At 54.8% G+C, this 22,636-nt stretch overlaps 1 protein-coding gene across 2 annotated transcripts in view; it reads left to right on the top strand.

Annotated features, from left to right (window-relative positions):
* The first annotated feature begins 1,683 nt into the window (after nucleotides 1-1,683).
* The window catches only part of PDGFRB (platelet derived growth factor receptor beta), a 37,382-nt gene continuing 16,429 nt past the window's right edge, over nucleotides 1,684-22,636 (top strand). Inside the window, exons 1-7 of one of the 2 annotated variants that reach the window (XM_052642684.1) lie at nucleotides 1,684-2,054; nucleotides 17,721-17,766; nucleotides 18,867-19,190; nucleotides 19,717-19,983; nucleotides 20,695-20,822; nucleotides 20,938-21,109; nucleotides 21,904-22,096. In XM_052642684.1, coding sequence (XP_052498644.1) covers nucleotides 17,727-17,766; nucleotides 18,867-19,190; nucleotides 19,717-19,983; nucleotides 20,695-20,822; nucleotides 20,938-21,109; nucleotides 21,904-22,096 — 1,124 coding nt within the window. In that variant the 5' untranslated portion in view covers nucleotides 1,684-2,054; nucleotides 17,721-17,726. Of the gene's footprint in view, nucleotides 2,055-7,183; nucleotides 7,207-17,720; nucleotides 17,767-18,866; nucleotides 19,191-19,716; nucleotides 19,984-20,694; nucleotides 20,823-20,937; nucleotides 21,110-21,903; nucleotides 22,097-22,636 lie in introns of those variants that run through there. The other variant, XM_052642683.1, reaches the window with a different exon arrangement.

Here is a 22,636-nt window from a genome sequence, read left to right as displayed (position 1 = left end):
ACCCCATCATGTGGACCTAGTCTGAAAAACCCTTCTCCCTCTGTGGTCTAACCCAATGTTCTCCTGGGCAGTCCCCACTGGGACAAGACCAAGAAATGAGCACAAGATTGGTGACCGTGGTTGGCATGAAATCCCAACCTCCTTCCCCCATGAACAGACACCTGGGGTGAGGTGCTAGAGGAAAAGGTTGTAGACAGAGGGCAGGATGGAAGGAGCTCTGGGCAGACTCCGTAGGGCTCCACCTGGGACACCTCTCTTTCCCTCTCTGGGACTCGGTTACCCCCGTGTTACAGTAGTAGGAGTAGGGTGACACAACCCGATTCTCGTTAAAAATGATGCCCTTGGTCAGGAATCTGTGATTAGAGACTTGTTCTGATCTGAGGAAATGAGGGTTGAAGAAATGAAAGAATGGGACTTCCCTGGAAGTCCAATGGTTAAGACTCTATGCTTCCACTGCAGAGCAGCGGGTTCAATCCCTGGTTGGGAAATTTCTGCATGCTATGGGATGCATGCAAGGGAAAAAAAAAAAAAGGAGAGGGTGAGAGGTCCAGGGGCTTCCAGAGAAGCCTTGGCAGACCTTGGGGCAGAGGTTGGAAATGGAACACAACAGTACTGGAAGGTAAATGAGAGTTGGGTTAGGGAGAACAAGGAAGAGGGTAGGACAGGAGGGCCAGTCAACACTGCAGTGTGGGTCTTCCACTGGGGTCAGAGCACCTGAATCTGTCTGGTGTGTACAGATCTGACCCTGCCCTAGCTCTGCTGCAGCTGTGTGAGCTTGTGAAGCTCATCTGACTCCTCTGGGCTTCAGCTCCTTGTCTACACAATAAGGAAATAATTCTTTCCTGGTCCTCTGGGGATTTTGAGATGATAGAGGAAGATGTCTGGAAATCTGAAGTTTGCTGGGTGATCTTGGGCATGTCTCTTTCCCTTTCTGTGCTAATTCACCCCTGGACCTTGATTTCTTCTTATGAGAGATTGATAACCTCAGAAGGGCTTTTTCTCTCTTCTAAGTCACCTTTTCTCAGAAGCCCTTCCTGATTCCCTCAAGCCTCAGGGAGTGCCCCCCTCTTCAGGCACTGTATCTCCCACTAGCTGGGTACCCTGAGGTTGGAGACTGTAACTTACCACTGCAACCCCAACACCTGGCACAGTGTCTGGCACATAGTAGGTGCTCAGCAAGCTTGTTAAAAATGAGTGTCGACTGAGTCACCGGGTGGGTTATCAGAGCTCCATCTGCAGATGGGAAAGCTGAGGCCCAGAGAGGGGACCCACCCCCAGGTGCCACAGCCAGGGGAGGCTACCCGAGACAGGCATCAGGCTAGTGGGCCAGGCCACTCTTTAATAAAAGTGACTCAGCGGCTGGCTGGCGTGGGCTGTGGAATTTCTAAACATCCCCTCACATCCTGAGTGAGCAGGCTACGGGAGGGAGCAAGCAGAGGGAAACGAGGAAGAAAAACAAGAAACTTGGGGGAAAAGAAAGAGGGAGGGGGAAACTAAAATTGAAAACAGACACACACGCGTCCGCCCTCCCCGCCCCTAGCCCCCCTTCCCCCAGCTGGGCCAATCAGAGGCTGCTCTGCAGCCTTTCCCCCAAAGCAGAGGGGGTGGGGGCAGGGAAGCCCACAGTGGGGTGAGCTCCTGGGGCCGCCAGCAGCCCGCAGTCCCTGCCCGCCCTGTCTGGAGCCAGAGGGAAGGAGGGACTGGGAGGAGAGAGCCGGGCCCCTCTGACCAGCGCCACCAGGCAGCAGCCTGCGCTGAGCGACCCAGGCAGCCAGACCCAGGGCGGCCCCTCCTGGCAGCCCTTCTCCTCCACAAGGATGCTTTGGGAGTGAGGCCACTCCTCACCCCGTAGTCCTTCACTCCCTCCATTCTCCTGAGGCTCTGCAAGCCTACAACGCTCCTCACTGTCCTCCCGCTCTGCCACTGCCCCACTTCAGGTCCAGCAGAGTCCTTCTGATGACAAGGGAGAGTAGGCAGTGAGGAGGTCTTCCTGGAGGGGGTGACAGCCCAGAGCCCAGGACTTTGCCCACACTTCAGAAGGCATCAGCAGCAAGGTAAGCGCTGGGAAGAGGAGGGAACTCCAGCCTCTTGTCCTGTCCCCTTGTCCCAGACTGCGCCTTCTTGGGTAGGTCAAAAAATGGAAAATATTTTTAACAAAACCAGATGGGAAGAGGCAACGAGACTGTGGGTGACATCTGGGCTGGAGGAACCAGCTCTCTCCTGCTCAGGCTGCTTTTGGGGTGGGTGCCCCTTGCCCTCATCAAACAAATCCCAGGGGTTTCTGGCGGTGAGGGGGGAGGGGGGGGCTTCCAAAGCAAAGCGCTGCCTGTAGGGGGCCGCGAGGAGAGCTGGAAGGAGTATGAGAGGGGAATTGGGAGATGGATCCCGAGACGTATCCATGTATCCGGCCGGATACATAGAAAGAGAGCCTAGCAGGGGACTGGGGACCTCAGACGCACCGCGTCTGTCCCTGGGCCCAAGCCTTGTCCCTAAGAATCTGTCTGGCTTTACGCCAGTCGGCCGCCAGGCAACCTCTCGGGATTTAAATGGATTTGCAAATTTTCCGGATTCCTAAGATGTCCTTCCAAACCCCCAGCGGCTGGGAAAGTGCGAAGGCGAGGGGGCAGAGGCAGGCCCGTCCTCACACAGGCTGGGCTGGGGGTCTGGGATTCAGCAGTCAGATCTGGGGGCCCTGCTGTGAAGAAGGGGGTTGGCTGTTGGGCCCTGTCCTCTGGTCACAGGCAGCTTCTCAGTCCTTCTCATCTTCCTCTTTCTCCGAGCCATCCTAAAACATGCATCTGATCACCGTTCCTTCCGTCAGTCTCCCCAGTAGAAGGTACCTATGGAAAGCCCAAACTCCTAACAGCGGCTGCCACTCATCAACACATTGCATGATGCTAGGACCATTTGGCAGAGAAGGCAATGGCACCCCACTCCAGCACTCTTGTCTGAAAAATCCCATGGACGGAGAAGCCTGGAAGGCTGCAGTCCATGGGGTTGCTGAGGGTCGGACACGACTGAGCGACTTCACTTTCACTTTTCACTTTCATGCATTGGAGAAGGAAATGGCAACCCACTCCAGTGTTCTTGCCTGGAGAATCCCAGGGACGGGGGAGCCTGGTGGGCTGCCGTCTATGGGGTCGCACAGAGTCGGACACGACTGAAGTGACTTAGCAGCAGCAGCAGCAGCAGGACCATTCGGAGTGTTTTCTATGCTTGATTTCATATGCGTTCACCATCAAATCCAAAGGAAAGGACTGATTTTATACCATATTTATGGGTGAGGAAACAGATGGTCAAGACAGCCACACAGCTGGTAGGTGGCAGAGCTCAGGAGATAGTAAGCTCCCTGCCCATCACACCAGACTTGGGCTTTGTGTTCCTGCCAGTCAGAGCCCAGTCTTCCCAGAGGAATTTTTATGCTCCTGCCGGTAGGCATGCCCTTCCTCCCTACCTTGCCTTTTCCTTTAAGGACCCTCCTATTCTACCTCCTCCAGGCAACCTTTCTTGGTTCCTCCGGTCTTCCAAGAGCTTGCCATGCCCATCATCCTGGAGCCTTGTTGCTTGACCCTCTTTTTGTGTTCTGTTTACATATCAGAGATTGTTTGGATCCCAGGCTTCCCCATCCTGTGTTCTGACCCCAGGTCCCCTGGGAAGACAGTGGGACTGAGCAAATGTGGTTGTGAAGGGGAGGAGGGACCTGCTGAAGACCTGTGTTCCCAAGGGTGAGCCCAGAACCCAGGCCTCTTATCTTCCTTCCTTTCTTCCTTATCACCCTCTGGGTGCCTTTCCAGAACCTTACACGGTCCTCCCGACATTTTTCTATGTCAAGGGGGGAGTGTTCCTGCCTCTGTGATCCCAAAGTACACAGAAGCCTCTAGTGAGGTCTTCTGAAGTCAGGTATCTTCCCTTGCCTCCAAGCAGCAGGGCCTTGAATCCACAGCACTTGGGAACATGCAGACTATGTTAGTCACCATTCTGGAGTGCTAACTCTGTGCTGGAACCTCTCAGGCCTTATAATCCCCGTTGTAGGCCTTTAGAATCAGTATTATGATTACCCCTGTTTTGAAGACAAGGAAAACAAAGCTCAGAGAAGCTAAGTGACTTTCCCAGGGTCACACAGTTGGTAGAGTTGGTATGTAGGCTGAGGTCTGCCTGAAACCAAAGACTTAACCTCCTTGCTCCCAGGGAGGCTCTGGTCAGATGAGAGAGTCTCCATTTTCCCACAGAGCCTGCTCCTGGGTCTAGCATCTTCTCCAGCAGAAAGTTTAGCTCCTGGGTCCACCCGGCCCTGACTTGGTCCTGAGTGAGGAGGGAGACCATCTGGTGAGCCCTCTCCCTTCAGTGGTGATCAGGCAGCCCTCCCTCCTCTGTGGGAAGAAGAGCTGAGACTTCTAATTGCCCACAGATGTGGGGCAGCGGAAAGCACCGTGGATTCAGAGTCAGGAGACCCAGCGCTTGTCCTGGCTCCACTCAAATCCTCTGTGTGGCCAACCTCAGGCCCCCACGTCCTCTTTTTTGCTGCGTCTGCATCTGGAAGGCAGTGGGCATGGTGGGTAAGCAACACCAGTTTCCGGCATCTGATGACGCCCCCTTGGCTCTAGCTAACTGTGTGACCCTGGGCCAATGCTCTGCCTCTCCGGGCAACAGGCCCCTCCTCTATGAGCAGTAGGGTGGGACAGAGGGTCTACAAGATAATAATATAGATAAGGCACTTAGCATGGTTCCTGCATCTCGTGCGGCTGGACCTAACGCCTAAGGGAGCAAAGAGAGCTCCTGCGCTCTCCCCGCCTCCTGTACAGGACGACATGGTTGTGACGTTGGTCTGCACATCGTGAAGGGCTGTAGCCATGGAAGGGAAGGGACCTGGGCGCCATGGCTGTGCTGAAGGCTCACTTTCATCTTCCAGGCGTACCCTGGCTCCGAGACCAGCTGCCTTCTGGGCTGAAGGAGAGAATTCTGGGCGTTTTGCTCAGGTTGGGCTACTGAATGGTGAGAGGGAGAAAGGAATGAGAGGGCCCCAGATGCTCCTGAAACACCCCCATGCCCTATTTCTGGCAGATGGTTCAGAAGCCACAGCCAGTGGACCCTTGGAAGGGGGAGATCTTCCCCCCTATTTTCCACATCTCCCCCGCCCCCGCCTGCCCATTGGCCATGTCTTCCCAGCATCAGAGCTTGAAACACCTCAACTGGGAAGCCATGTGTGAGAGAGGACAGAACTGGGAGCGGCCTTCTCTAAGCACTTTCATTGTGCTTTTTACATCCATTACCCTCACGGTCATGGTTATATTCCTCAGCACTTAGAACAGGCCTGGCCTTCAGTGACTGCTTAATAAATATTTGCGGATCTAATTTAATCATCGCAAACTACCTCAAGGAGTGGACATAAACTCTCCATTTTATAGAAAAAGAAATGCCCAGAGAGGTTAAGAGGTTAAGTCAGTTGCTCTAAGTCCCACAGCTAGGGTATGATGGAGTTGGGACTTAAACCTGGTGTTTTTGACTCCAGAGTCCATGACTGAGAGACTGGGTGGGGCCTGGGCTTTAGCTGTGGGGGCCCCTCAGAGCTCTAAAGGTGGTCATCGGACCCTGGAACCCATCCTGTATGACTGTGGGTGAGTCAGTCCCTCTCTGGGCCTCAGTTTTCCCATCAGTAAAATAAGGATTTTTGAACGAGATGATCTCTGAGTTCCTTCCAGCCGTAAAACAATTCCAGGATTCCAAGCCGCGCCAGCCCAGATTGGCAGCCACACAAGCCCTGTTGTGTACTCAGGGATCATGCATATTTAACTTCACAATGAAAGGGTTTTTTCTTACCCCTTTTCTGCACGTTACAGAAAGCGGTCAGGATCAATGACCACTAATGGAAAATGGTGCCCTATGATCAAGAGGAAGAACCTTCTGACAATCAGAGCCACCTGGAGTTGCACTCTGTTTCTTGGGGGAGCTCTGAGTGTGTGTTTCCCCAGCAGCCACAGGCCCATTTTTCTTGGATACTGAGGAGGGAGGGTCAGGAGGACTGCCTGTAAAGGAGTGTGTGTGGATGCTGTGACCCTTTGCTGATTTTTGAACTTCATGTGCTCTGATTTCAAAGCAAGGCTTTGGCCTATGGTAGATGGACAAATGGTGGGGTCCAGAGGCAAGGGAATGGATGCAGAGACCCACCTCTAATGGGAGGAGTGTGGAATTCACATACTGCTGCTCCCAGTGTAGAAGCCAAATCTAAGCCCCTCCCAAGACTTCAGGCCCAGAACCCTCAGGCCAAAGAGCTTCCTGAACCCCCAGGCCATGGCCCCAGGACCCCTCTTCCTAACCCCAGCCAAGTGCAGGAGGTTGAAAATCAAAGTGCATTGTTTTAGCTGCGTTAGCACCCTCTCCTCTCCTCACTTCAGATCAGAGCTCTTTAATGTCTCAAGTGCACAAAAGCTTTCATCTGCCAGAGGTATCAGCTTCTCTGCCCTGTGATGGAAAGGGTTGTCACTTGGGAAGTGGGGGCAGCAGGACCAGGGGGTCAGACAGTTCCTGAAGGTCAGAGATGAAAAGGACTATGGGGATCACTGTGCTCAACTTCCTTATTGTATGCCGGGGACACTGAGGTCCAGAGAAGAGGAGACTGTGCCTCAGCCATAGCACTGAGCCCAGGACCCAGCCTACTGGCCTGGACTTTCCTCTGGGCCAGCGCACGTGTTGGATCTTCTCCACCCGTCTCTGTGGCCCAGGGCTCAGGCTCCAGCTCTCACTAGGTTGAGGTCACAGGGCAGAGTTTGGGCTAGAATGGAGCAACACCACCCCAGTGAGGGATGCGAGCCCCTCTGGGTAGTGCTGTGGACCATGGAGCCTTTGATTATATCACTTCTCCATCCCGGCCATAATTTCCTTTTGTGTAAAACGAGGGGGCAAGGGCACAGTTCAGTGACCCCAAAGGTCGCATCCAGCTCCATCCTTAGCCCCTGAGAGCTCCTGCCAGGCTCTGTGTGGCTGTGTCACATTTCATTGCTGTCCTGGCTACCCTCTGTCTTGGAAGGGGAGCTGTAAGGGCTGTGACACCTCCTTTTCCTCTCTTTTAGCTTCTTTACTCCTGAAGCTGAGCCTAAGTGGTGGATAGTGGGAGGAGGTTCCAGCATCAGCCCCAGAGGAAAGGGCTCAGATTTACAAACCTGTCACGGAAGCCCAGGCTTCTTCTAGCCCAGGGCTTTGGGCATGAAGGTAAAAGCTCAGGGGTGACTCAGTGGACTGTGGGCTATTCCACTCTTACCTATATTTCTGTTCTTATCATAATAATCTTATCTTATTATGTTCTTATCAGGCTGGGGCCTTTCTGTTGAATGGATAGTAAAAGTGATAAGTACACGGAGAGATGGATAAACAGGTTGGTGGATGGATGGATGGACGAATAGACGAATAGACGGCTCCCCTTTAGTCCAGGGAGCAGGGATGACTTCATAAGCTTTCAACATGTGCAGGCACAAAGGACTTCATGCTTAGAAGGGCCTTGCCTTGAAATGCTTAATAGTATTTTTTAACAAGGGTCCCAACATTTGCATTTTGCCCTCAGCCCAGCAAATTATATAGTTGGTCCTGCCAGGGAATTCAGGCTGGGTTTGAGACGGCTTCATCCTTAAAGCTGGTCTCGCTGCCTCTACTGTCCCCATCCTAATCCACACCCTCCCACAAAATGCCAGGCTCCTCCTGTCACCCCCTCTTGCGGAGGCCTCCCCATAAGTGCTTAGAGTTGCCCTGTTGTCACTCTAGGCGGCAGCCAGCCCCCCACCCTCACTGTCAATACCCTGACAAGTTGGCTCCCCAGTGCCTCCAGGGCAGAGCCCAAGTCCTTCCTCAGCACCCTAGTCTTCCCAAAGTGACCCCTGCCTTCCTTCTCTGCCCATCACCTGCCTCTTTGATGAAAAGCCCCAGTTTCCAGCCTCACAATTCTTTGTTTGCCATCACCCGAGGCCACACGATCTCCCACTTCCTTAACTGCTCATACAGAGCTTCTGTGGAATAGCCTTCCCTGGAGTCATCCCCCAGAGAGCCCAACTCACAGCCACTCCACCCCCTCAGACCATCCTGTAATCATAACAGTTACCACTGACTGAGGATCTGTCATATGTCAGGAGCGTTTCATCATCTCTACCCCTCATAGCAATGGAAAAGGGTGTCTCTTTTGCTGTTTTCCAGGAAAATGGGACTCAGGGAAGTTAAACTCAGAGAAGTCGCATGGTTATGAGGCAGTGGATTAAGTGGCTGGGATTGCTGCTCCTGGCCTGGCTGAGCCCCTCTGGTTGCTTTCAGAGGCATCAGGCCCTGCCCTCTGGCATCAGAGTCCCATATGTCTGTTCAGCCCCCTCATCACCCTGAACCATCACCTCCCTAGATAGAAAGGGTCACCATTGCCTGCTATCCCAGTTTCCCAGCCCAGGGAGTCCCGAGTCATTACAGGGCAGCTGAGGACCAGAGAGCTGACCTTCCACAGCCATCTGAGCTCATGCTGAGTAAGCATCTATTGTGCACCTGTGTGCGTGCTAAGTCACTTCAGTTGTGTCCCACTCTGTGACCCTGTGGACCATAGCCCACCAGGCTCCTCTGTCCATGGGATTCTCCAGCAAGAATGCCAGAGTGGGTTGCCATGCCCTCCTCCAGGGGATCTTCCCGACCCAGGGATCGAACCCGTATCTCTTATGTCTCCTGCATTGACAGGCGGGTCCTTTACCACTAGTGCCACCTGGGAAACCCATATTGGGCACCTACTGTAAGCCTAATCCTATATAAGGAACTTGAAGATATCCCCCAGATTGTTAGGTGGGCTTTCTCATTTGTGAAAAGTTGAACTAAGGGACTAAGACAAAGAGCAGGTTGGCAGACAGTGGACTGGGAGTCATTAGCCTTGGGTTTTGGTCCTGGAGGAGGGGACCCCACCCCTGCCCAAGCTGAGCCTGCTGACACCCCCAGTAACAACAGCAGCGACCCTTCCTGGCTTTCTCACCACCCCATTTCCCACACGGACCCCTTTGCTGACAAGCCTAGCCTAGCCGGGTCTCAAGGCCAAGTGAGTGAATGAGTGAGTGACTTATTCTCCGTGAGTGAATGAAGAAGAGTCACGTGGCCACTGACTTGGCCGAGGGCTGTGCGCCAGGCCCTGCTCTGTGCATTTTACTTGTATTAACTCATTCGAAGGCCTTGACAACTTGATGACGAGCCCAGACTTTGAGAGAGGAGACCCGAGGCACAGGGAGGCTGAGTAACAGTGAGTGGGAGACTCAAGGTGAGCTCCTGGAGGAAGGGGTGAGAGAACAGATGTGGAGAAAATAAGGGGACTAAGACGTGGGAGTTTTCTCCCCTCTGGCTCTGCCGCGCAGGAGGGCTATGAGGGGAATCTCAATGCTCTGTAATTGGCATCAATTAATGGCAGATTCTTGTTAGCTAGCTGCCCCACCCGACGTGCAGACTCTGGGCTGCTGGGGGAAGGCCGCGTGCTGGTGGGTCAGTCCACACGGCCGAGGCCCGCCTGCCCCCTGCCCACTTGGCTCTGAGAACCCATTCTCTGTGCGGCCCCCACCCCAGCCCGGGGCTGATCCCGGGCTGGCAGCAGCCAGGGGAACAGAAGGTTTGCTTGTCTGCGCCTGCCGCACCCCCCTCCCCAGTCTGAGCCCGGGACCCCTCTCGGGGGCTCCTTTGGCTGCCAGGGCCTGGTGCTCTCTGTTGCCATGGCACCGGCCGGAGATGAGGCTCTGGGGGGCGGTGGGGGCAGGGTTGCAGGGAGGACAGCCGAAGGATGGTGGAGGCCTAGAACTCTGCAGCTGCAGGGGCCCCTGGGCCCTCTGAACAGTGGAAAGGGGGTGCTGGGGCCCCAGCAGGGGTAAGTCTGGACCCTAACTGCAGCATAGCATTGCACCTAGCCCGACTGCCAGGATGCTCCGTCTGAGGCCTTTGGGACAGGGCTTGTGGTAGACCAGAGCCCTGCTGTCCTCAGCAAAGACTCCTCTCCTCAGTGTAGATGCTGACCCCCAGGTTCTGCAGTGATGTCCCAGAAAGGTTCTGAGATCCCGCCTTGCTTAACTTCCAAATTCCTGGGTGAGCTGGAGTAGATCCCCTGCTCAGGACTCTGACCTCTGAGGACCCCAAATACCTGTGAGTTTGACCCCGTTAGGGTGAACCCATGTGGTCGTGCTTCTCTGGGAACAAACCTGTTTCTGGGCAGAAGCTAGGCAGTCCAACATAGCGGTTAAGAATACATGTTTGGAGTCAGTCAGATGGGTCTGAGTTTGACTCTCAGCTTATCATTGGCTTTTATTAATTTGCTGTGTGTCCTTGAGCAAGTTGCCACACCTCTCTGAGACTTAGTTTTTTTCCTCTATGAATAGGAATAATGATTGTACCCTCCTCACAGGATTGTTGTGAGGATGAAACCAAATTCCCAGGTCATGTCATTTAGCAGAGTGCTTGGCTCTGAATTAGTAAGGGCTTTTGTTTGTTTCCACATTGTGGAGCATCAGAAAAATGAACGGGAAAAGAGATGCCCTGCTTGTGGGGACAGGGGGTCATTGACGGTGGCAAATGGAAGCAGGACTAAAGGGCAGGGGATACAAAGAGACAGACGGAGCACACGTAATAAGTTTCCAAACAGCCTGACCCCTGAGGAACCTGAGCTGTTCAGAGTGGAATGGGCCACGGTGAGGTGGCGAGATCCCTATCATGGGAGGTGTGCAGTTGGGAGGCTCGACAATTGCAGAGAGGCTGGGGGGGTGGGGGGAGGTGAAGTAGGAGGGCTTATAGCCCATCTCACACCTAAGAATATAGAGTTCTGTGAAAAATGATGTGACTGCCTCTTTGTTCCACCAACTTCAGTTTCACCCAGCTAAAGAGGGGAGAGGTTGGAAAACAGAGGGTGAATAAATAAGCCTGATGACTCCTTTATTGAACTCATACTGTGTGTTAGGCACAAGCTTGACGTCTTTGCCGCCTGCCTTAGAAAGGCTGTCACATGGGTGTTGAGCCTGTGTGCTCTGGGATCAGTCCACCCGGGATCGAGCACGGGCTCTACCACTGGTGAACTCTGTGACCTTGGGCAACGATTTGCCCTCTCTGTTCCTTGTTCTCCTTATCTATAAAATGCAGAAGCAACACCAGTGTCATGGATTGTTCTGAGACCATTCACATTAAGGGCCTGGCCCAGGCATTGGGTGATAAGAACTAAATCACAGTTAGCTATTCTTGTTTTCAAGGTCTTCTAAGTCCTTGTTCCTTTTTGAGGGGGGCATTGAGACCCAGCTGGGATCCAGAGGACTCTAGTCCAGGGATCCACTGGGCTGGGCAGAGCCAGGCCACAATGGCCCAGGGGGTGGCCGTGGGGACGAGCAGGGAGGCCAGTGAGGCGCCGGAGGAGGCAGGAAGCGTTTGCTTGGCGGGCGGGTGGACAAGGGTATGTGGCAGGCCTCCCTCCCTCTCTGACCTCCTTCTCAGACCAGTTCCCAGCCTGTGTGGGGACCCAGACCCCCTCCCCTGGGCCCCCAGTGGCCGCGAGGCACACACTGAGCGCTTTCCCACGAACTGTTCCAAGTAACTAAGGCTGCTCCCCCTACCTCCAAGCGCCTGCTGCTACTCTGCGGCGGGTGAGGGGTGTGTGGCAGGAGAGGGGGCTCGGACTGGGAAGGATCAGTCCATGTTTTATCAGCCTGGCTCCAATCCAGACAGATGTTTCGTTTTATTTTGAACTTCCAGAAAAGAGGTCATTTCTTTCCACTGTGTCCCTGGGGAGGCCTCCTGGGGAGCGAAGAACAGAGTGAGTGACAAGAGCGTGGGGGCCTTGCTTGGGCCCCCAGGGAGCTGGAAGGACAGCATCCTGCCCCTTCTGTGGTGATGGACTGTCTGTCAGCAGGGCAGGGCGTGAAGGTTCTTACAGGCTGGGCTAAGAAGCCAGCTTTTATGTAGGGGGGATGGAGAGCTGTGGAGGCACCAGGGAAGGACATGGTTGGGTGGGGATTTCAGGAAGGTTCCTCTGGTCAGGGGATGAGAACAGACAGGAAGGCTCAGACTAGAGGCGACATGCGAGCATGTGGTACCACGGGGTAGCCAGAGGTCACCAAGCTTGTGCTGGAGAGGGTGGGGTAGGGCCATCAGAGTGATGTTCCATGGAACTGGCACTGTGCTTTCACCCCACGTGGACTTCCAGAACAGCTGGATCCCATTCTAGGCCCCAACTTAGCTGATTTCTGCTGCTTTGTTTGGAGGACCTTATAGATACCTGGAAAACAGAAAGGTCCTCTGGGTCTAGAAGCAGCATGGCAGAGAACTGGGCCTGGGTGATTGTGTGGCATCACTGTGTGACTCAGGTCAGGCTGCTCACCCTCTCTGGTCTCCACATGATCCTGAAGTTTGTGGGGAGGTTCAGTGTGTAGGGTGGAATGCTGGACCTTCAGCAGCAGAAGGGGCGTTGGATTGAGGGGGGCAGATGAAAGCTCCACAACCTCTGCTCAGTTCTAGCTTTCTAACCCCTGCCCATGACTATCTCCCAACCCAACGGACCCTGCTCTCCTCCCTGGCTCCCAGGATGGGGTTCCCTACCCATGCTTCAAGATGGCACCTACAGCTCAGCCCACTTGGAGTGAGCCCACAGAGCCACACCCTCTGCCATCACTCCCATACTCCCCCAACTGCTGGAGGGAGGACTCAGGCTTTGGCTCCAGATCCCTCTTGCCCCCACACACTCCCAGGCCTGGAGCTGGCTGCCTTCTTTGAGCTGAGTCATGACATCCTGGCCAGGGCCCCTCCCCACCACCCCACCCCCATCCCAGCATTTCAACTCAGCACGGCTGCTTCCAGAGCAGGGTCCTGAGAGTCACCCATGTCAGCCCCAGCAGTGTTGTCAGGACAGCCCTGCCCACCCCATGTACAGATGGGGAAACTGAGGCTCAGAGAGGAGCAGGACTGTACAAGCAGGTGACAGAGCTGGGCTAGGACCCATATCCCCTCCTCTCAGCTGGGGATCTGCCCCTGAAGTTTGTGTCTGGGGCTGTGAAGTGTCCGTGGTGTGTAGGAGGGAGGACCAGACCACCAGGCAGGAGACTGGAGTCTGCATCCCACTTCTGACAGCAACTTAGCAAGTCGCCTCCTCTGAGTCTGTTTCTAATCCCTGTCTGGCTGGGACAAGGCCGGGAAAGTGATATAAAGGTCTGTGTGCGGTGGGCGGGGGCAGTATCCTGTCTGGAGGGAGTGGATAGCAACTGTTGTTCAAACCCTGGGCCTTGAACCACCAGCCTCACATCAAAGCCAGGGCTGGAGGCAGGGCCTGCCCAGTCAGTTGAACTACAGCGCCCCATTGGCCCATTGAACCTGGCCTGCTAGGTCAAAACCCTGACACTGGTCCCTGTCGTTCTCCAAGCCTCAGTTTTCCCATCTGCACAGGGATGCACAGGAAGAGGATTAGATCAGATAGATGGTCCCTGAGGGCCTCAGAGCTCTGACATTCCAAGACTCTAACCCCATGACCCTAAGGCCAGGCCTCCCCCTCCCTCTGGCATCTTGTTTATTCAGAGCATCCCTGGCCCGAGACTGCAGGCCTCAAGCACCCCTCCTCTGTGAAGCAGGGCTTCCTCCCATCCCCATCTCACTTGATCCTTGCCTCCAGACTGAGTGTCCCCCTGTCCCTTCAGGTACCCACATCCCCTCCAAATCCTAAAACCAGCTCAGGGCCAGCTCCCACTCCTTCTGTTCTGCCTCATCCTCGTCTCAGAAAAAGATATTGTGCCTCCAACACAGACACATTCCTGCCCCCTAAGTACTCCAAGCCAGAAATAGGAGTGGGGCTCATTTAGGATACCTCTTTCTCCAGCCCCTCTGCATCCAGTCACCACGTCCTGTCATTCTGGGCTGGATAAGTCTCAGTCCTGTTTGTATCAGTCCCCGCTGACGTGGGAACAGCCAAACCCAGTAAACACAGTAGTGGTGGCAGAGCCATCTGCCTTGGCTCAATCTCTGCTCTGTGCTCTTAGGCAAGTAAATAAGCACTCCCTGCCTCAGTTTCCCCATCTAAAACAGGGTGATCCTTGTATCTGTCTACCTCATAGTGTTGTCTGAGGAGCAAGTGAGTCAGTCTACGTCAAGTGCTCAGGATAGTACCTGGCGCAGTAAGTGCACAGTGCACGTTGACTTGTGGCTTGTCTGTGCCCACACGTGCCTGTGTGTTCAGGTGAGTTTGGGGTCCCATGGGCACATGCTCTATGCGTGTTGTATGTGCATAGCTTTGCTTGTGCTAAGTACACGTGTGATTTAACCTGCATGTGTGCACCTCACATGGGCACGTGGGAGAGCCCCGAGGTGGTGATGCAGGTGCGGTGGAGCCGCATGCCTGCATGTGTGGGTGTGCGCATGTCTGGTGCCGGCGTGCGGGCTGGGCACACACAGTGCCCGCTGCACACGGGTGTGTTTCAGAGCAGTGTGTGAGCGAGCGCGAAGGCAGCAGCCTGTGCCGTGTGCACGTGCTCTCCGTGTGTGAGCCTCCCCCACTGGCAGCCGTGCAGGCCCCCCTCCCCAGCCTGCCTGTGTCGTGGGAGCCTTGGGACCCCGAGGGAGGGAAGCTGCTGCTAGCGGATGTGGCCAAGATGGACTGGATTTATTTAGATTAAGGCGGTGGGAAAGGAGTGGAGGCTTGTATGAGCAAGGCTGAGGCTCTGAGGAGGAATCCTCAAGCACACTTTTTCCTCTGGGCTTGAGGTCATACCCTGGACTGAGGGGGTACCTCTGACTCACTGTGAGGAGCTGGGCAATTATCCCATCTCTGGGTGGGTCTCTGTACCCCCAACTGAGCCAAAATAGGAAGAATCATGAGAGCGTCCCACACAGCACTCGCCTCATAAACAAAGGGGAGATCCCTGAGGGTCTCCTCCCTCTCTGCTCCAAGGGCCTTCTGAGGCAGGAGAGTGTGGTAGGAAGGGGTCCCTCCTCCCTATGACACCCACTTTGTCCCGGGCGGCTCCTCCCTTGAAAGCAGTCCTGCCCCTGAAGAAGAGAAGTGGCCACAGGCAAGCCCTCTTCCCTGTATCAGCCACTTGGGCCTTTCTGGGGTTGGCTGGAAACATACAACCTCCGGGAAGCACAGAAGTCTATAGGCATTGGGTAGACACCTGGAGGTGTCAAGAGTCATCCAAGATGGCCCAGGAGGTTGGGTCCCAGTCCCCAGTCCGGTTCTTCCCCATCCACCAGCTTGTTGCCCATGCCACACCTCCCCTGTCACCTCCAGGGGCCCATATTACGTGTTTATCTGTCTGGAAGTCACCTGAAAAACAGAAGCCCAGAGAGGGAAAGACTCTGTCAAAGTACACACAGCAGATCTGGGACCAGACGGTTAGGGAATTGAATCCATGGAACAAAAATGGGTTATGGATGCTCATTTTGCTCCAGCCTTAGGAATGTTGCCTTTCCTCTCATCAACAACCCCATGTCCCCAGGCCACCCTGGCAGGAATAATAGTGACTAGAACCTTCTCTCTGGCAGTGTTAGAGCAAGGCTGGCTCTCTGAGATGATCCATCCAAACCTATCCCTGTATGGAAGGGGAAACAGACTGCCAGAGAGGGCTGGAGACTCAGTCTCATGGTAGGTCTGAAGTCCCATGTGAAATGCTCATTTCATGGAGGGAGAAGCCAGTTCAAGATCCCTGGTTATCTATACTCTCGCTAAGGTGTCTCCACTCTCCCTGAGTTCCTTTGCCCATCCCATCCTCTCTCTGCAGCCTGATTCTGCCTTTTTGATGTGACTGGGCCATGACTGTCTGTTCAAGAAGGCCCCTCCCAGCTCAGAGCCTCCGGGACTCTAATACCCCTGAGCCCCAGGTTTAGCAGAGAGGAGCCAGGGTCGAGGGCTGCTCACCCAGGGGCCTAGCACACAGCCTTCCAGAGCCAGGCCAGTCCTAGTTGTCATGACCTCCCATCTCCAGGCAAGCTGACCAAATTCCTCCTTTAGAATAATAAACAGTGTGGCCAGCCAGGGAGGTGGGGAGGGGATGGGCAAGGAGGCTGAAATGACCCCTTCCCCCAGCCTCCACTGCTAATGATTTTCTTTGGCTGAGATCTCTAGCAGGAAGGGGGGATCCAGAGAGGCACCCACTAAGGGGCAGATAGGCCTCTGTGGGGGCTGCTGACTCCACTGTGGCGCTGCTTCGTCCTGCCGGAAGAGGTCTGGCAACCAGCTGGAGGGCTGCAGCAGGAGGGGTGGGCGGGGGGCACTGGGGATGCAGCCTCAGCATGGCTGGGCTTTGAGTCTAAAGCATTTGTGAGAGGGGAGGGGGCTTTCAGGCAGGCTGGTCTGAAGGGACGGGGAGAAAGAGGAAGAGGAGAGCAGATTTATTCAGGGAGTTCTTAGGGTGCTGAGCAGAGAGCTGAGACCAGCAGTCCCCAGTCCAGGCCCTTGCCTGTGTCCCATGGTGAATGTGTAAACACAGCCCTGCAAGTGAGCCACTTGCCATCATCCTTCTTTTTTTTGAGAGCTGAAGACAGAGGCCACTGAAATGTGATGGTGCAGGAGGTAACCCTGCTGGGGCTCAAAGTCAGATCCTAGCCCTGGATTGCAAACTAAAAGGGATGAGATGAGGGTGGAGTGGGAGCAATCTGGCATGGGCTTAGGAGCCAGGCCAGGCTGGGCAGCCACTCAGGGAACACACCAGGCCTTCTCGTCTCCTTATCACCTGGTCTCTCCCACATTTCTTGCCCTAGGACCCCCACCCACTCCTGGCCTCCTTCCTGTCGATACTGCGGTCAGAACTTTGCAAACCTGGGTATTGCTGGTTATTTTGGATCCTCGGATGGGGCTGCCAAGGGCAGGGAGAGGGTGAAGACCCATGTAGTCCGATCTGTCTCCCTCTGTGTCCCTGCTTCTCTTTCTGCCTCCATCACTGGGTGATTCCTGTCTGTATCTCTGAGTCTTTGTCTTTCTACCCTTATCGTTCCAGTCACTTTGTCTCTCTCCAGAACAAGCTCTGCCATGTAACCCTGGGCAAACTTCTTCCCCTCTTAAAGCCTCAGTTTCCCCATCTAAACACTGAAGGTGGGGGTGAGGGGTCTTGGATTCAGTAGTTTGCAAGGATGCCGTGCTGTGTGGTGAGGCCTCCTCTGGGTCCAGCCCCTGGCCCCTCCCCCTGGGCCTCCCTGTGCAGCTTGGGGCTGAGTTAAGGGGGCCAGGCATGGGGGGTGCCCCCCCACATTCCACAGCCCCACTCCCCCGCTTCCCTTCCCATAGCCGCCTCCATTTCCTGTTGTGCTTGTGGAACTGTGGGAGTTCTTTGGGTTCTGGCTTACCCCCTCCCTCTCCCTCAGGCCTTTCATCACACTTTCCTAAATATTTGTCCTGGCAGATAAGAGCCTGGTATTGGAACTGTCACCGGGAGGACAGGCTGTTAGAGCCGGTGGGCCCCTGAACACTATCCAGGCCAAGACCCCACCCCCACCATGCGTACCCAAGGAGAAGTGGGGGTTCAGTCAAGGCCGTCAGAGAAGTAGAGGCAGAGTCAACGCAAGGTCCCGGCACCCCAGGACTTGGCCCAGTTCAGGGGAAGGAGCCCCGTGGGCATGAGCGCCCTCTTGGTGTGGGGTATGGTAGTCTTTGACTTTAGCCTGGTGGATCCAGGGGCTGGGTGGCTCAAGCTGGGTCTTACCCTACAGGACCGGGGCAGAGATGGGCTGTGGCACTGCCTCTGGCTACTCTGAGCCCTGACTCCTATGTAACTTTGCAGGATACCATGTGGCTTCCGAGCGCCCTGCGAGCTGCTGTCCTCAAAGGTAGGTAGGCTTGGGCAGGGATAGAGGGCCCTGGGGAACCTCTAGGTAGGACCCTGAAGCTGGCAGGGTGGTTTATGCTAGCACCAGGACCTGGGAGCCTAGGGACGCTGCTCTGCTCTTGAGCTTTGGTTCCCTGCCTTTCTAGTGGGTCTCAGTGGAGGCCTCCTTCCACTGTCCACCCCTCAGCTCAGAAACTTCAGTGGACCTCTGCCTGTCCAGAGCCATCAGCTCAAATCCTTGGTTTGGCCCTCCATACCACATGTCCCCTCGCCAACTGTCCCCACCCTCTTCCCTAACAGTCACTCTGGTCTCCCATCTCTTATCAGCACTTACTGATATCAGTCTGGCCTGTCTGGTTCTGGTGAGGGACTCCCCTCCTATTCATGGACCCCTCATTGGCTGTGAGCTCCCAAGTCTGGGTGGGCTTTTTCAAGCAATCAATGCTGACCAGGCAATCAGTGACCAGCCAAAGGTTCACCCAAGGATGACTGACCCACTGGCTGAGCACCCATCCATCTAAACGGGTGCTTATTTTCACCTCCAGGGTTTTCAGCTGCTGAGGCTGGGTGCAAGGCCTACAGCATCCTTCCCCAGGGCATCAGCAGGCAGAGAGAAAACCAATCACTCGACATCCCCAGCACCCTTCAGCCTCCAGGGACCTCAGTCTCTTTCCTGACCTGATCTGGCCCACTCTGGACTATGTTGGCCACCACCTCCCTAAGCAGGGCCATCTCTGGGCTTTGGGTACAACCTGGGCAGCTGGGGCAGCTGCAGGGAAGAGGCTCAGAAAGTGACCTGGGAAGTAATGCAGGAACTGGGGGCCTGGGAATTGCTTCCCAAGGATTTCCTGATGTCTTTGAGAGAACATGCCTGCAGCCTGAATGCCGCACTGCAGAAGGACTGCAAGGCTGGGGGTCTCTAGGCACTGAGAGCAAGAGGCCAGGAGTCCCTGGGGACTAGACCCTGGGCAGGCAGGTCTCGGAGCCAGGGGTTCCAGTCTCTGTTTTCTGTGGATTAGGGAAGTGTGCTCCTCAGGGTCAGCTGTGGAAAGAGGTGCTATTGCTCTTGTGCCCTGACGTCTGATGCCTCCTCTCCCAAAGGCCAGGTGCTATTGCTGCTCCTGCTGTTTCTGCTGGGACCACGGGCCTCCGGGGGCCTGGTCATCATACCCCCGGGGCCAGAACTTGTCCTCAACCTCTCCAGCACATTTGTTCTGACCTGCTCGGGCCCAGCTCCAGTGGTGTGGGAACGGATGTCCCAGAAACCCCCACAGGAAATGACCGAGACCCAGGACGGCACATTCTCCAGCGTGCTGACACTGGTCAACGTCACTGGACTAGACACAGGAGAATACTTCTGTAGCTACAAAGGCTCCCATGGGCTGGAGGCCAGTGAGCGAAAACGGCTCTACATCTTTGTGCCAGGTGAGGACCCCTGGCCAGTGCACTACTCCTCTACTGCCCTTCTCAGCTGCAGGCATCTGGGGGAGCTGAGAGAGCGCTTTACTGAGATGGTGAAACATAGCCATCTCAGAAACGCAGATGAATCAGGGAACCCAGCCTGGCCCAGTCCAGGAGTATGTCCACTCCCACCCCTGGTTCTGGATATTTGTCTGCTGTCTGCCAGCCCACCCCATTCCTGGTTCCCAAGAATGCTGCATTCTCAGCTGGTTCCAGTGTGCACCCCCTTGGCCTCCACATCCCATCTTCCCCATTTGCCAAGCTCCAGGTCACCAGCTGTGCTTCAGCTTGTGACTTACCTTCTTTCTCAGGCTGATGCTGTCCATATCAAATGCTAAAGCTAGAAGGGACCTCTGAGAGCATGCTTCTTCTGTAGAAGGTAGACTGAGGGGCAGAGAGGGGAGAGACTTGTGCAAGGTGACAGAGCAAATCAGGGAAGAGCCAGAAACCCAGCTCCTCTGACTCACATTCTCGGCCCTGCCTCTGGCAGATCCTTCTGTGGGCTTCCTCCCTGTCGACCCTGAGGAGCTATTCATCTTTCTCACGGAAATAACTGAGACCACAATTCCATGCCGAGTGACGGATCCGAGGCTGGTGGTGATGCTGCACGAGAAGAAGGTGGATGTCCCTCTGCCCATAGCCTATGACCCTCAACGTGGCTTCTCTGGTACCTTTGAGGACAAGACCTACATCTGCAAAACCACCATCGGGGACAGGGAGGTGGATTCCGACGCCTACCATGTCTACAGCCTCCAGGGTGAGCCCCCTTTCTGGCCTGGTGCTCAGCCAAGGCAAGTCTGACCCTCCACAGAGGGAAAGACCTTTTCAGATTATCAAGTGTGCAATTCCATTTTCACTGGATTCTCACTACAGCCATGGAAGGCAGGTATGTTGCCCTGTTTTACAGATGAGAAAACTGAGGCTCAGAAAGAGGATGAAGTATGCTGAAGGTCATGGGAAGCATTAGTGGTGGAGCTGGGCTGTATATACTGTGGTAGGCAAAGGCATAGGCTTTCAACCAGTGGGATTTGAATCCCAGCTCTGCCACTTCCCATCTGAGTGACTTCACACAAGCAAATAATCTCTCAAAGTCGGCTTCTTCCTCTGTAAAATAGGGATAATACAGACCATTTATCTAGGGGGGATTATTGTGAAGATTAAATAAACGATGGAGAGTACCTGGTTGTGCTCAGTAAGTTTCTTTTGTACTTAGGTGCCCAGAGAGTACTTTGATTTCAAAACATTTTAGAATGCCAGTTTCATGAGGACAGGAATTTTGTCTGTTGTATTTCCTGCTAAAGCCCTAGTGCCTAGAATAGTACTTGGCATATAGTAGGTATTTAATAAATATTTGTTGAAAGAATGAATCTTCCACATACCAGTCATGCCCTCCCTCTGTGGACCCTGACCCCATCCCTAAGCTGATGTTTGTGACTTCTTCAGCCCTAAGCCACTCTCTTTCCACCAGTGTCATCCATCAATGTCTCAGTGAATGCAGTGCAGACTGTGGTCCGCCAAGGGGAGAATATCACCATCATGTGCATTGTGACCGGGAATGAGGTGGTCAACTTCGAGTGGACATACCCACGCATGGAGGTAATGCCAGGCCACAAGTTAGAGGAAGGGTCAGGCAGGGATGGATATTTCAGCTTATAGCCTGACTTCCTAGACCTTTTCTGATGCGGGGTGCTTGCCCCAACTGTCCCTACAGAGTGGGCGCCTGGTGGAGCCAGTGACTGACTTCCTCTTTGAAATGCCCCACATACGTTCTATCCTGCACATCCCCAGTGCTGAGCTGGGAGACTCAGGGACCTACATCTGCAATGTGTCAGAAAGTGTGAGCGACCATCGTGATGAAAAGGCTATCAATGTCACCGTGGTCGGTGAGTGCCTTGAGCTTATCCCCAGGCTTCATTCTGAACTGGACCCAGACCTTGTCACAGCCCTGGGGTACTGTCAGCCATGTTCTACTCCAGCTCAAGCCTCAGTGCCAACCAAAGCCCCATTTCCAGGATCAACCCAATCAAAGCACAGTGTCAGCTCCAAATCCAGTCCTAATCCCAACCTAGACTCCCCAGCTAGCCAGAACCTTAGCATCAACCCGATTTCTAAATCCCTACTGCTTCCCTGGTGGCTCAGAGGTTAAATCATCTGCCTGCGATGTGGGAGATCTGGGTTCGATCCCTGGGTCGGGAAGATCCCCTGGAGAAGGAAATGGCAACCCACTCCAGTATTCTTGCCTGGAGAATCCCATGGACAGAGGAGCCTGGTAGGCTGCAGTCCACGGGGTCTCAAAGAGTCGGGCATGACTGAGCGACTTCACTTTCACTTTCACTGCCATTCCAGGCCCAGGCCGCCCCATCCCCAAATTGAAGCAGGCTATAACTCATATCAGCCACAATCACGCACACCTAAAGAGCACTGCAACTCTAGTTCCGATCTTGAATCCTGCCCCCAAACCAATATCAGACTCAAATTTGGTTCCTGCTCCAGTCCATCTCAGTCCCAACCTGAACCCCCAAGCTCAGGTTCAGTTCCTAAAGCCTGAAGCCCCGCCTCCAGTATGCTGGGCTCCTTGGGTGTACAGCTGATGGCCCACCCCAGGAGCCCCGCCCCCAGGAGGTGCTGCCCCATTGGCTCAGGACACAGCCCCACACCCGACGGCTGCCCCTTGCAGAGAACGGCTATGTGCGGCTGCTGGGAGAGCTGGACCCTGTGCAATTCGCCGAGCTCCACCGCAGCCGGACACTGCAGGTGGTGTTTGAGGCCTACCCGCCGCCCACTGTCATGTGGTTCAAGGACAACCGAACCCTGGGTGACTCTAGCGCCGGCGAGATCGTGCTGTCCACGCGCAATGTGTCTGAGACTCGGTGAGCAGCCACCTGTCCACTCTATTATAATAGTTGTTGTTCTCTGCAGCTGCTAGGCAGCCCACAGCCTTAAGACCTATCGAGGCCCATCTTTCCTGAGAGCCTACTACGTGACAGGCACCCTGCCAGGCCACGTGCCAGGCACTGGGGGCACTGCCTAGAAGAGAACCAGACAGTTCCATCCTTCCTAGAGTTTCCTCTCTAGAGGGGAAAACAGACACTGGTCAGATGACCACCCAGATGTTTAGTTGTCCTTGTGATGGGTGGAGCCAGCAGGAAGCAGCCCTGGAGAAAAAGACAGATGACTAGGGAAGAGGGCCAGGCAGGCCACTGCCACCTATCCAAGAATGTGGCCCTGAGGCTGGAGATTAGCAGGCTGACCTGAGGTGCTGTATGTTAGAATAAGGCAGTTCAGGCCTTTCTGAAAGGGATGAAATGTGGCCGAACAGACACAGCGCTTCCCCTCTACCATGCCCTCCACCCCAGTCCTCCTAACCCTCCCTCTTGGCTCACTGGAGCTGCCTATGGGTGGGGATCCAG

Source organism: Budorcas taxicolor, chromosome 7 (assembly GCF_023091745.1).
Source record: "Budorcas taxicolor isolate Tak-1 chromosome 7, Takin1.1, whole genome shotgun sequence".
Classification (NCBI taxonomy): domain Eukaryota; kingdom Metazoa; phylum Chordata; class Mammalia; order Artiodactyla; family Bovidae; genus Budorcas; species Budorcas taxicolor.
Note: the sequence above shows the minus strand (reverse complement) of the source record. Positions and strands in the feature narration are given on the sequence as shown.